Here is a 13,084-nt window from a genome sequence, read left to right on the forward strand (position 1 = left end):
ACATAATGTAACATAATGTAAAGTAATACACAGAATAACACACAACACACGCAATACAATACAAAGCCAAACATATTGTTCTTTAAACCAACCAAACTCCATAGGTGAAATCAGTCATTTTACTCCTCACAGAACACAGGAGTTGCTGTTCAACTGCTGCCTCAATCTGTTAGTTTGTTTGTGTTATTCTGTGACTTCAGTGAATCTGATCTAACTTTTTAAAACACCGAAGTCACACACTGACAGATCGCGGCAGCAGTAGACCAGCAGCTCCCGTGTTCTGTGAGATAAAATTACTGATTTCGTTAATGGAGTTTGGTTTATTTGGACAGAGCTGGCTCATATAATTGCAGTTTCCTGTAGGAAAAGGCTGTCTGACGGCAAAGAAAACATTCTAAATACAACATGCGCTTAACCTGATATTGATTTTTTTCAGAGTGGACCTTTATTAAGTGGCTAAAATCCATTTTCCTGCTGACCCTGTCTACAGTAGTACTTTGCTCAGCTTCTGTGGTGGTGCTCCTCTCCAGCCCTCATTAAATATCCTAAAGTATCCCTTTAATAATACTGTCTTTTCAAGGCTGTTGTGGACTCAGTGAAGCCACCTGTGTCATATGTATCTTGACATTACGTTGAATCTGTTGACACCGAACATGTCATGCTATTTTAGGAAAGGGAAAGGAGCTAAATATCACTCCAAAGCAGAGCTGTCTTCAGGTCTGTGACACCTCAATGTCAGATGATTGAGTAGGGAATGAGCAGAGTTGGTCATGCAGCTGCACAAACAGTATTTACACGTGTCCCACATGTGTGTTACAGGACGATACCTGTAACTCTGGTGCTGAAGGACCCTCACCACCCTGATCAGGACCTGGGCACCCTGGAGCTGGCCGTCACCCTGACACCTAAAGACAGTCCTTTAGAGGAACGACGAGACTCAACGGTACGTATGCTGCCGATTACGGCTCTCAGTTCAGTTTGGTTTAGTTTACTTTGTTGCTGTGAACGTCAACTGAGTATGTTGTAAATTGTTTAATGCTTAAAAAATCAAAGAAATGTACAAATGAAGATTTCCATCACAAGTTCCCAGAGTTGAAGATCAGAGATGAAGTAAATCCTCACTTTTCAGAGCCTGTAACCAGCAGATGTTGAAGAGTTTTGCTTGACACAGCAGACAACTTAAACCTTTAATCAGTTATTAAAAGGACAGTTTGGATTTTTTGCAGTGTGGTTGTAAGAGGGTTAGGGTTAGGGTTCGTTATTCATAGTCACAAAAAATACTTAACATGTATGCTACATTAAGAATATTTCTCTTATTTTATCTTGCTGACAGAAGACCTTTTCTGATGGGAAACTGAAGTTATATCACTCATGACATTGCACTCACCCCACCACCAAACTCCACTGACAAAAATAGCGATTTTAGCTTGTAGAATACGGGAGTTGCTGGTCTGTCGCTGCCTCCCTCCGTTAACTTCTTTATGTGATTGTGTGACTTTGATGAGTCCAAACCAACCCTTAAAACACAGAAGTCACACAATAAGACAAACACACTAACCAGTCAAGGCAGTAATGGACCAGCAACTCCTGTGTCCTGTGAGGTAAAATTACTGTTTTTGTCAAAGGAGTTTGGTTGGTTTGGAGAGCATGATATTTGGCTTATATAACAGCAGTTTCCAGTTGGAAAACACTGTGGATACCTCATACAACCACGCTTGAAAAAATCAGAACCATCCCTTTAATTTGCTATTTGATGCACTAAACAAGGTCAGTCTAGTTTTCTACTGGTTCCCAACCTGGGTATCAGGAGGGGTTGCACATAAAATTTCAGGGGTCATAAGATTAAAATGGTGAAAAAACAGAAAAAAAAAGGTCACAGCTGTTATGCAACCAGTGATGGAGAGACTCATGTCGACGTTTCTTTGATTTAAAAGGTCACGAGCTGAAAAGGTTGAGGATCACTGTACTAATCCATTAACCCCACTAACTGTTTCAGCACTACTGGAATGAAAACTTATAATTATGAGAATACAACAGCACGTCACTGTGAGGATTTTAGTTTTGTGTTCACTCAGTAATGACGAGTGTTTGTGCTGCGTGTCTCCTGCAGCAGAACATGGTTAAGACGTATCGCTGGAAGCCGTATGTAAATAAAGTGAGTGTGGAGGTGGTTAGTGACTTCCTGATAGACTCCTGATAGACTCCTCTCCTGCTGTACCTCTTAGTCTGGTGATTCATCACAGACCAAATTAAACTAATTTAGCATCAGTTGTATAACTGATGCACTTTAAATTTATTTCTGAAGCCTTCACTAGTTTAATTCTGTGATTTTTCTTTTAGTTGTTGCAGGTTTTGTTTTTGTTAGCATTAGGATTTTAGTGGCTCAAGTTTTTGTGATCTGGAATGAGCTAGAAACATGAACCAATGACAGGAAGTGATGTGCTTCCCAAGAAACATGAGCCCAGTCAGCCAGATGGCGGCGGACTATTTGAAAGGCCACGCCCCTCACACTGTAAGTCCAATTGACTTTAAACTTATGGGTATTTAAGATGGCGACTCTATACATATGAGAAGCAGTCTGAGGATGTTAATACCTTAAAAGAAAGAGTTTTGGTGTTTTCTGTTCTTAATAATGTTGAGCCATGTGTGTAAATCTATTTTGAAATCACAAAAAAGGCGTTTGAACCCGTAATCGCGGCTTGCGGTTTCTGTCACCTACAACATATCCTTGATCAGCGTTCGAGTATCAAAAGAGGGTCTCCAAATATATCCTGAGCACTAAGATATGAACCACAGCCCGTCTTCACATGTTTTATTCAGCATTTAAATTAATTATAGGCTCAGTGTTACTCAGAGCTGCGGCTCCAGTCGGAGAGAAACGACAACGAGAGGAACACAGAGGAGGAAAGGAAGACGTGGGAAAGTCAACAAACAACGGCAACAGAAAAACATCCAGGAGAGTGAAGAAGAAGAAGAAGAGGAGCTCAGATAGATCAAAGCTAATGAGAGCGCCTGTGAGGCCGTCATTATGAATATTCAGCACCGGCAGAGAGTAGTTTCCTCTGTCACAATCTATTTTTAGTTGATTTATTCATGGAGCTTAATTGAGCTTGGACTTGAGTCGTACACCTCCCCTTCATCACTCGACTTAGCTGCCTGTAGTTTAGAAATAAAGCCGTCCTGTAGCCCCCTCTAGTGGCATAAAAATGGCCGCAGCACTCCTGAAGTATCTAATTAAACCGTCAGTGTTTCCCCATCCTGCAGGAGTCAGTTGAATTAATGTTCTTTAATGTATTCAGACTATGCTGCTCAGGAGATCCTGGAAACGATCCACTAAGGTAAATCACCATCATCATCATCACCATCATCATCATCATCATCATCACCATCACCATCATCGTCGTGTGTGTACCATCACAGCTGTCCATTAACTCTGCTAAAACCTTCACGCTAATAATAATCACCTTTCTGCTCATGTTCATCGTCATTTCAGTATCAGGGTCTCATTTTTGTCTCACGTCAAACAGTTTTTATGCCGTCGTGTGCTTATTGCTCTGAATTAAATACATTTTATTGTGTAAATGATCATGAAATTGTTAAAAACTGTCTAAAAACAGTTTTATAATCTCTTAACATGGCTGTAAAGTCAATCGACTACAATCTGACAGCAGCTGCAGATAAACTTAAAGCCAGCCAAGAAATAAATTTAAATGATAAGACATTTAGAAAACAGTAAACTGCATAAAAAAAAACAACATAAAAACAAAATCAATCTAGATCAAGCTAACATATGAAGAACAGGTCCTTCTTCTTTCTGATTTGTCTCCGTGTTTGTGTCTGTCTCTGTGGACGAGTAGCAGCAGTCAATGCGTCTCTCAGAGCTGCATCGGAAAGCTCAGCTCTGGAGGGGCATCGTCAGCATCGCGCTGATCGAGGGCCGGAGCCTGATTCCCATGGACCCCAACGGTCTGAGCGACCCGTACGTCAAGTTCAGGCTGGGACCGCAGAAGTACAGGAGCAAGGTGTGTTAACGCTGATCTCAGTTCAGTCAGAGAGACCTTCAGATGTTCAGGGATGTAGCTGGCGCTCCTTCAGATTAAGAGCACGTTTCCCATGATGCATGTGTGTGTGCAGACGGTGCCAAAGACCCTGAGTCCTCAGTGGAGAGAACAGTTTGACCTTCATATGTACGAAGAGACGGGAGGAGTGTTGGAGATCACAGTGTGGGACAGAGACACCGGGAGGAGGGACGATTTCATCGGACGGTCAGTTTGTCTTTCTTGTGTTTGTTTCATCTGTGAAATAATGAGTAGGCCTCTTAGAACGTTATAGAGACCCTCTAGAGAGTTTCAATGATGACTAGAACCCCTCAAAAGGATGCAGAAAATCCCCAGTGACCACTAGAACCTCTTAAAAGAACTGTAGAATGTTCAGAAGGACTTCTGGGAAATTCTTCTGGAAAATTTGCAATGACCACTAAACCTCCGCAAAGCCTCATAGAGGATCCTAAAGGACCTCTAGAACCTGTTCAATCCTTCCTGGAACCTCCGAAAGGATGTAGAACCTCCTCAGCGACCCATGCAATCTCTAGAACCTCCCCAATGGTTATTAAACCTCGCGAAGCACTCAGAGAACACCCTGAAGGAGCTTTTATGGCCACATCTTCTGACTGACATCATTTTCATACTCAGGAGGCCTCATCACTCACCTGTAGAAACATCTGCTTTTGTCCTGTTTCACTCTTTCATTTATGTGGGTTTTCTGTTTTAGTTTCTCCCACGGAACCAAAGATGAAAATAGAATAGTGAGGTGTATGAAACCAGACTGCGGTTTGGTTTGGTTTCATATAGAAGACGAGCGTTCTCAAACATTGAAAAATTACTTCAGTGATTATCAGAATAGTTACTGATTAATTTTCTAAACTTTCACCGTTTTATGTTTTTAAATCAAAATACAAGTACAGACCTCTCAGATGAAGTGCAGTACTTCAGTAAATAAACGTTCTATCCACGGTATGTTCTTTATGATCTGAGTGTGTGTTCTGTGTCTGTTCTCCAGCTGTCAGCTGGATCTCTCCGCTCTGGCGAAGGAACACACTCATCACCTGGAGCTGCCGCTGGAGGAGTCCCGGGGCTTCGTGGTGCTGCTGGTCACGCTGACCGCCTCGGCTCACGTCTCCATCGCCGACCTGTCCGTCACGCCGCTGGACGACCCGCAGGAGCGCCGCGAGATACTCAAACGATACGTGAGCGGCACTTTTATCCTTCAGTGAAAGTACTAATACCACACTGTGAAAATACTCCATTGTGCAGTAAAATGTTCCCCGTCAGTGTTCTGTTTTATTTCTTAAATGTTACATTTTACTGCTGTGGATGTTGAAGGTTGAGCTCATTTTAATTACTTTATGTTGGCCACACTCTGACAAACAAGGGTTCCATAAAGGTTCCTCTTAAAGAACTGAGGGTCTACCCAGAGCCATTTTCTTCTTTCATCAAGGGTTATTTTTAAGACTAAGGGTTCCATTTAGAACACTTTAGAACTTTTTGAAATCATCAAAGAAGGTGGTTTCTAGATAAAGAACCTTTGAGCTATACAAGGGTTCTCCACAGAAGCCCCCTTGATAGGTTCTAGATAGAATGGTTGGCATATAAACTGGTTCTGGTTAGAACCTGTTGGATGGGTTGAACTACATTAAAGCCCTTGGAATATAATAGAATCCCCTTGGGTGGGTTCTAGATAAAATCCTTTGACTATAAAAGGATTCTTGATAGAAGCCTCCAGGGCCTCTAGGGTTCTAGATGAAACCCTTGGAATATAAAATCGTTCTTTGTAGAACCCCCAAGTGACTTCCAGATAAAATGATTGGGATATAAATGTGTTCTTGATAGAACCCCCATGGTGGGTTCTGCATGAAACCCTTGAAATATGAAATGGTTTTTGGTGGAACCCCCTAAGTGGGTTCTAGATGAAATGTTTGGGATATAAAAGGGTTCTCGATAGAACCCCCAGGATGGGTTCCAGATGAAATCCTTGGCATATGAAAAGTTTCTTGGTGGAACCCCTCCACATAAAACAGCTGGAATATAAAATCATTCTCTGTGGAACCTCCTTCTTTATAGAAGGTTCTAGGTGGAACTATTACACCATAGAAAGGTTCGTTGTAGAACCTCTAATAGAGGGTTCTGAATAGTTCTTGGTATAACCCTTTATGTTGGTTTCTGTGTAGAACTCTCTGAAAGGGTTCCAAGTGGAACCAAAAAGCGTTCTCCTATGAGGACAAGCCAAAGGACTAATCTAATCTAAACTAGAGCAATGCATCATGGTTCGATCGATCAGGAAGTGAGACGGACGGCGTCTCTCTCACACACAGGAAGGGTTGGTCATATAGAACGTTTCTGTGCCTCGTTCCTCTGCAGGGTTTCGTGAAGTCGTTCTCTAACCTGAGAGACGTGGGAATCGTTCAGGTGAAGGTGATGAGAGCAGAGGGACTCATGGCTGCAGACGTTAACGGTGATCAATAAATCCTCCCAATGTTCTCATGATACGTCCTATAATGTACTTTATACTCCCTGTGTTCCGTTCTGAATGTGTCAATCTGACTTCCCTTGCTGTTCTCCAGGTAAGAGCGATCCGTTCTGCGTGTTGGAGCTGAATAACGACAGACTGCAGACACACACAGTTTACAAGAACCTCAATCCAGAGTGGAACAAAGTCTTCACATTGTGAGTGACTGTCTGTTTGTTGTTTTTATTCTTTTAAACTGCACATAAAGAACGCTCTGAATGCCGCCTGTCTCCGTTCTGTCTGTTCTGTTGGTCATGTTCCTCTCTTTTTCCTGTTCCCTCAGTAACGTGAAAGACGTCCACTCAGTGCTGGAGGTGACGGTGTTTGATGAGGACAGAGACAGGAGCGCCGACTTCCTGGGAAAAGTGGTCATCCCCTTATTAAATGTGAGTGCAACAACAAATAAAAACAGATTAAATACAAATATAATATATAAAGATATCACAACACTGTTTAAAGTTCAGAAGTTATATTTTGTCATTATTACTTTGCCATCACTTGTATTATTTTTTGTATTGTTCTATATTTTTCTTTGTTTTTAAGTTCTTAATAACTTTTTTCTTGTACACTGATAACATATGGGCTTTCTGTTGTTGCTATTTTTTATTATTTATTACTTTAATAAACTCGGTTGGATTCACTTCTGACAGATTGTTTATGCTGATGTTTGTATTTCCAGGCAGGTAATTTATTTCCAATGTTAAATACCCGAAGATAAAAAGGTATCATACAGAACATGTTCTGATCTCTAAAGATCTGTGTGTGTGTGTGTGTGTGTGTGTGTGTGTGTGTGTGTGTGTGTGTGTGTGTGTGTGTGTGAGTTTTCAGTTTTTCTGGTTGAAACGTGTCGATGCACTTGAAGTGCGTGAATCTAACCTCCGCCTGTGTTGTTTTTGTGTCTGTCAGATCCGTAACGGTGAGCAGAAGGGCTACACGCTGAAAAACAAGGAGCTGACCGGTCCGACCAAAGGGGTCATTTACCTGGAGATCGATGTCATCTACAACACTGTGAGTGTCAGAGGGAGCGATGGCGTTCATTTACTCAGAGGTGGAGAGTAACTAACTACATGTACACAAATACTGAAGTGGCAGTTTGAAGACTTCAGTCGTGGTTGATTTGGTGACGTCTGTGGTTTCAGTTGGTCACAGGCTCATTCAGTGACAGACAGTGTTCTTTACATTTTATAGGACTACTTCTACTTCACTGCATTTGTCTTCAGTTACATTTCAGACCTGATCTAAACGTTTGGTCTGCAGGTTAAAGCTGCTTTGAGGACTGTGGTCCCTGCAGAGCAGAAATACATCGAGGAGGAACCAAAAGTCTCCAAGCAGGTTTGTTTATTTGAATTATTATTTACTCTGGTGACTTTAATCATGATAAGAGGCATGAGGAGATGAACACGGTTCCCACAGCTCCTTAAAAAGTTTTGAAGGGTCTTAAAATAAAATCAAAGAAATTATTTGCGCCCTGTGATGAACTGGCGACTTGTCCAGGTTGAACCCCGTATCAGAAAATACATCTTTAATGTTGAAAAATATAATTTAAAAAACAGTCCAGTTTAAACGTTGTATGTTTTAAGTATATATAATGTCTTTCAGCTGCTCCACCAGAACTTTAACCGTGTGAAGAGGTGCATCATGGTCCTGATTAGCTATGGCACATACATCAACAGCTGCTTTGAGTGGGAGTCTGCACAGAGGAGCATCATCTCATTTGTGGTATGAAGCGCACACACACACACACACACACACACACACACACACACACACACACACACACACACACACACACACACACACACAGTCCAAACACTGAGGAGGATGTAGGATTAACGTAACAGGATAAAACAGGCGTGTGGAGACGTTCAGCAGCCAGTTGCAGATGTTTTTGGTTGGATTTTATTTGCAGCTGTTTGTGGTGGTGGTCTGGAACTTCGAGCTCTACATGCTGCCTATGTTTCTGCTGCTGCTGCTGGTCTGGAACTACTTCTTCTCCTCCAGCAGGGACACGACCGACATGGTGAGGAAACGAGGAGAACTGCTTTAATGAACATTTACAATCAAAATAGTTTAATGTTTATCGCTTCCTTTCCTGCTGCAGACCATGGAGGCCATGTTTGAATGGGAAGATGAAGACGAGGATAAAGAGGACAAGGTAGAGTCGTCATCAAACAGCTGCATGTTCAGGTGTTGTCAGGCTTGTTTTTTACTGAATGTGCTGAAACACCGATGTTTCCTGTCAGGAGTCAGAGCACAAGGGCTTCATGGATAAACTGTACGCCATCCAGGACGTGTTCATCAGTGTGCAGAACGCTCTGGATGACGTGGCCTCATATGGAGAGAGGATAAAGAAGTGGGTTTTAAAATCATATTTTTATCTCCTTTTCTACAATTTCATTTGAATTTACTGTTTAATATTTTTCTAAATGTTGTCTTCTGACCGTCCAGCAGCTAAAATTCAGGAAAGAAAAGAGAGAAGCTGATTAAAACATTTATCTGTTTCTCTGAGTAGCTTTCAGTTACCACTATGTATTGGGCAGAATGTAATTAAATATATTTACTCACTACATCCCAGAGCCTGTTCACACCTGGCATGTCAAACATTTACTGAATTCACAAGACGGACAAAATAATTTGTCACAGACAGCATTTCACAAAGTTTATAAAGTTGCTCCTGACTCAGTAACTCTTAAAATTGCTCGTTTTTTAAAGGGAGTCTGGGGACTTTGACCACAGGTGACAAAGAAGCACCTATATTGGTCACTCTTTTTTGTATTTGTAAAATTGGACATGTTAATCATTTACTTAATGTTTTGCATTTACAAGAAGGCAGAATGAAGAATTTGCTTCTGTTTCTGGAGATATCGAGACGAACCACCTCCTGCTCGTTATGTTTAATTAGCTCCATCTTGTCAGTCTCATTATAAACTACATGCAGTATAAAGACATGATTTTACTTATTATTTGTCTTCTCCTCTGCAGCACCGTTAACTGGACAGTGCCTTTTCTCAGCTGGTTGGCGATCACTGCCTTATTTTCGGCCACAGTTCTGCTCTACCTCATCCCTCTGCGATACCTTGTGCTGGCGTGGGGTGAGTCCTGATTTTATTCCAGCTGGTGGTTACAAGAACGCAGACAATATTCATATTTACTCTAAACTGATTTCTTCTTTTTTCCCTGTAGGTGTGAATAAATTCACCAAGAAGCTTCGTGATCCGTACATGATCGACAACAACGAGCTGCTTGACTTTCTCTCCAGAGTGCCGTCTGATGTTCAAGTGGTGAGAAACTCATGTAGAGTCTGTAAGAAGGACAGAGTGATTAGGAGGAACACTGCAGGGGGACAGGATGTAGAACATGCAGAAGATCTGTGTGGAAATGCAGGAAAGAGTGAAGATGACCCATGAGAGGAACTTTTTCCTGAGGGCTTTTTTGTTTTATTTTTATATTTACTCATATTTCACTTGTGCAGGTTCATTAAACTCAAATGTTGCAGCTTACAGTTAATTCTCATCTGTAGCCCCTCCAGAAAAGAACATGCACACAGCGACCTAGAACATCTCAAACGCAGATTATTATCCCGAGATGAGTCTTGTTTTATGTCTTAAAACATCTTTAAACTAGACATGATTGGTCAAAATTACTGTGAGATCCTTTCAATGCTGCTGTGATGTTTCGTGCAGCTCGCTCCGCTGTTTGTGCACACATGTTACAAACAGCCAGAGGGTTTGAAGATGACTATATGAGCTGAAACAGGTTTCAGGATGCATCTGAATCAGGTTCCTCTCAGGTCGAGGACGGAAAAGAGGAACTGGAGCTACCTGACTGATCTGCAGCCTTTAACTGTGCAAAGTTTGAAACCTGAAAGTCAAAAAGGACAAAGACGTCAGACAAACACACATTTAATCAGACCAGAACAGGCGTTCAGTTGTGATTCTGAGAGTCAAAGATTCGAATCATTAATCGGAGCCCTCAGAGATGAATGAGATTCTTCCAGCCGAGCATTTGTTTATTTTTTCTTGTGAAGGTGAAGCTTGTTTATTTGCTTGTTGTTTGTGTTTTTTGCTACCAACAGGCTCAGATTGTTATTGCTGGTGTCTGATTACATAATGGAAAGGATCATGACAGTCAGAGACCTTATTTTAAAGAGTAGGATGCGTTTCGTTTAACGTGAAACAGTTATTTATTTCCTCTTGCCAAACTCACCAGACTGCTTTTGCATCATCGTCAGCTTCATTCAAACTTCCCAGAAACTAAATAAAACTCACCCAAAACGTCTTGGTTCGTCTTTCCACTGTTCCAACAATCACCAAGTCTGGTTTGGTCCAAATTAATCTTTTAATCAGAGCATAAAGGAACGTGGAACGTGCAGCGCAGATGATTCACAGGTCCACTCATTTTATAACTGAACTATAGGAGGACGACCACTTTTAATTTCTCTGTGTTATTTATTTAATCTATTTAATAATATTTTCATGTCACAGATGATGAAGACTGTCATTAAAACTCAAGTCTATCTGGTAAAACATACCATGGTGCAGCGTGAGGCAGGTCCAGATGTGCCTTGGGATTTTGTGATAACTGTACTATTATTGCAACATACAACAAAAATTATAAATGGATTTTTAATTTATCATGTCAGTACTCTAGTATTCTCAGTAGTGAGGCAAAGTCTGTACCCTAATCTTTAAACAGTGTTTCTGCAGGTTTCAACAAGTTAAATTTGAGACTTTTTAAGATTCTTAATTAGATCATTATGGATGCAGTGTAACAGCTTGTTCACACCACACGCCTGAGCAGCATGTGACAGCACTGTTGCTGAACTGCTGCACGCTGTGGAGTCCACACAGGCTGTTACTGCTGCTGAATGCCCCGTCTTTCTACACTGTTAGCAGAAGAGAAGAAGAAAATTGTTTTCTGAAGGCAATCAGTGACCCCCCCCCCCTTGTTCAGAGAGAGAGAGGGAGAAGAGACTGCATAGATGTAGACAGTGAAGCTGTAGTGAGAGGGGTCCTGTTGCTCTGATCTGTTAATATGGACGCCAAAATGTAAACAACGCCACGTACACGCGCCGCTCAAACACGTAGTGTGAACCAGCTGAAGACCTAAACTGCTGCTGGTGTCATGTTCAGCCTTCAGTGATTCCACCCCTCAGCAGAACACGCTGCAACAACTGATCAGTGGTTTTAGCGTCAATTAGATAATTAATGAGCTTCAGTATATTAAAATTCTTTAGCAAACAATATGGCAGTCGTTAGCAAACACACTCTGCAGTCTGTTTGTCACTGGTGCTCGTAGAGAATCTGTCATCATGTTTTCATCTGTGTGTTTGCATCTCCCTGACTCTGTGTGTGTGTCTGTGTGTGTGTGTGTGTGTGTGTGTGTGTGTGTGTGTGTGTGTGTGTGTGTGTGTTGCTGTTCAGATGCAGTACAGCGAGCTGAAGGTCGACCCCGGACAAAGCCCCAACAAACGCAGGAGGACCAACCTGAGTTAGCGGCTCAGTCTCATCTCTCCTCTCTCCTGTAAACTCTTTCAACTGTAAACACTGTAAACTACATTATTTATTTATACTTCCTGTATATTTTGATGAAGTTGTAACTGTCAAGTTGTTTTTGTTTTGTTACTGTGGAAAGATTTATTTTCTAAATCTTGTAAAGAAAAGCTTGTTTTTTAATCCCTTTTATTTCTTGTGACGACACACGCAGGATGAAGTCAAACCTGTGATAATGTACGTTATGAATGTACGTGAGTGTGTGTGCGTGTGTGTGTGTGTGTGTGTGTGTGTGTGTGTGTGTGTGTGTGTGTGTGTGTGTGTGCATGTATGATGTGTGTTACTGTTGCATGGACTCTAGCTTTTATATTTCTTTGAACATTTCTGTGCTGTGTTGAACTCGATGTGTCGTCGGTGTCTGATGTTACTTTAGAGCTGCATGTTATTTCTGCCACTGTAACTTCATGTCTGACAGTTTTCACACGTGTGACTCGGTAACCTCACATGAAACATACGTCAGGTTTGATCAAATCCACTCGACACCTAGCATGTTTATCATTTATATGCTTAGTAAAAAACCGCATCAACTGGATTTTAGTCTGGGAAGTGTTACTATGGCGATTCAGACTCTTTACAATCATTTTCTTTTACATTGCTTAAAGACTAAAGGAGCACTGCACCATTTTTACACATCGAGGTCAGTTTCTGAGCAGGACTCCTCTTGTGTAATAACCCTGATGATGTCATCACTGCATTGTTTACAATTGGAATGGCCTAACTGGACGCGGTTAACGCCGCATTGCATGACGCTGTGCGCCATTTTACATCCACAATTCCAAAAAAGGTTGGGCTGCTGTGTAAAATTTAAATAGAAACACAATGAAATAATGTGCAAATACTTTTTTAGCTTGTATTCAATTGAATACAGTACACAGACAAGATATTTAATGTTGATAAACTTTATTGTTTTTTGTAAATACACACTCTCTCTAAAATTGGAGCAACATATGATGCCATCTAGGCCCTGG

At 41.4% G+C, this 13,084-nt stretch overlaps 1 protein-coding gene across 1 annotated transcript in view; it reads left to right on the forward strand.

Annotated features, from left to right (window-relative positions):
• The window catches only part of mctp1b (multiple C2 domains, transmembrane 1b), a 32,776-nt gene extending 19,984 nt beyond the window's left edge, over positions 1–12,792 (forward strand). Inside the window, exons 5-20 of the mRNA XM_084746396.1 lie at positions 820–943; positions 3,858–4,022; positions 4,135–4,265; positions 5,059–5,245; positions 6,417–6,510; positions 6,620–6,722; positions 6,848–6,950; positions 7,471–7,572; positions 7,822–7,896; positions 8,164–8,283; positions 8,474–8,584; positions 8,666–8,719; positions 8,808–8,917; positions 9,547–9,656; positions 9,748–9,845; positions 11,988–12,792. Of these exons, the coding sequence (XP_084602522.1) occupies positions 820–943; positions 3,858–4,022; positions 4,135–4,265; positions 5,059–5,245; positions 6,417–6,510; positions 6,620–6,722; positions 6,848–6,950; positions 7,471–7,572; positions 7,822–7,896; positions 8,164–8,283; positions 8,474–8,584; positions 8,666–8,719; positions 8,808–8,917; positions 9,547–9,656; positions 9,748–9,845; positions 11,988–12,059 (1,759 nt within the window). The 3' untranslated portion in view covers positions 12,060–12,792. The remainder of the gene's footprint in view (positions 1–819; positions 944–3,857; positions 4,023–4,134; positions 4,266–5,058; positions 5,246–6,416; positions 6,511–6,619; positions 6,723–6,847; positions 6,951–7,470; positions 7,573–7,821; positions 7,897–8,163; positions 8,284–8,473; positions 8,585–8,665; positions 8,720–8,807; positions 8,918–9,546; positions 9,657–9,747; positions 9,846–11,987) is intronic.
• The last annotated feature ends 292 nt before the right edge of the window (positions 12,793–13,084 follow it).

This window comes from Lutjanus erythropterus, chromosome 20 (assembly GCF_056507025.1).
Source record: "Lutjanus erythropterus isolate fLutEry1 chromosome 20, fLutEry1.hap2, whole genome shotgun sequence".
Taxonomy (NCBI): domain Eukaryota; kingdom Metazoa; phylum Chordata; class Actinopteri; order Lutjaniformes; family Lutjanidae; genus Lutjanus; species Lutjanus erythropterus.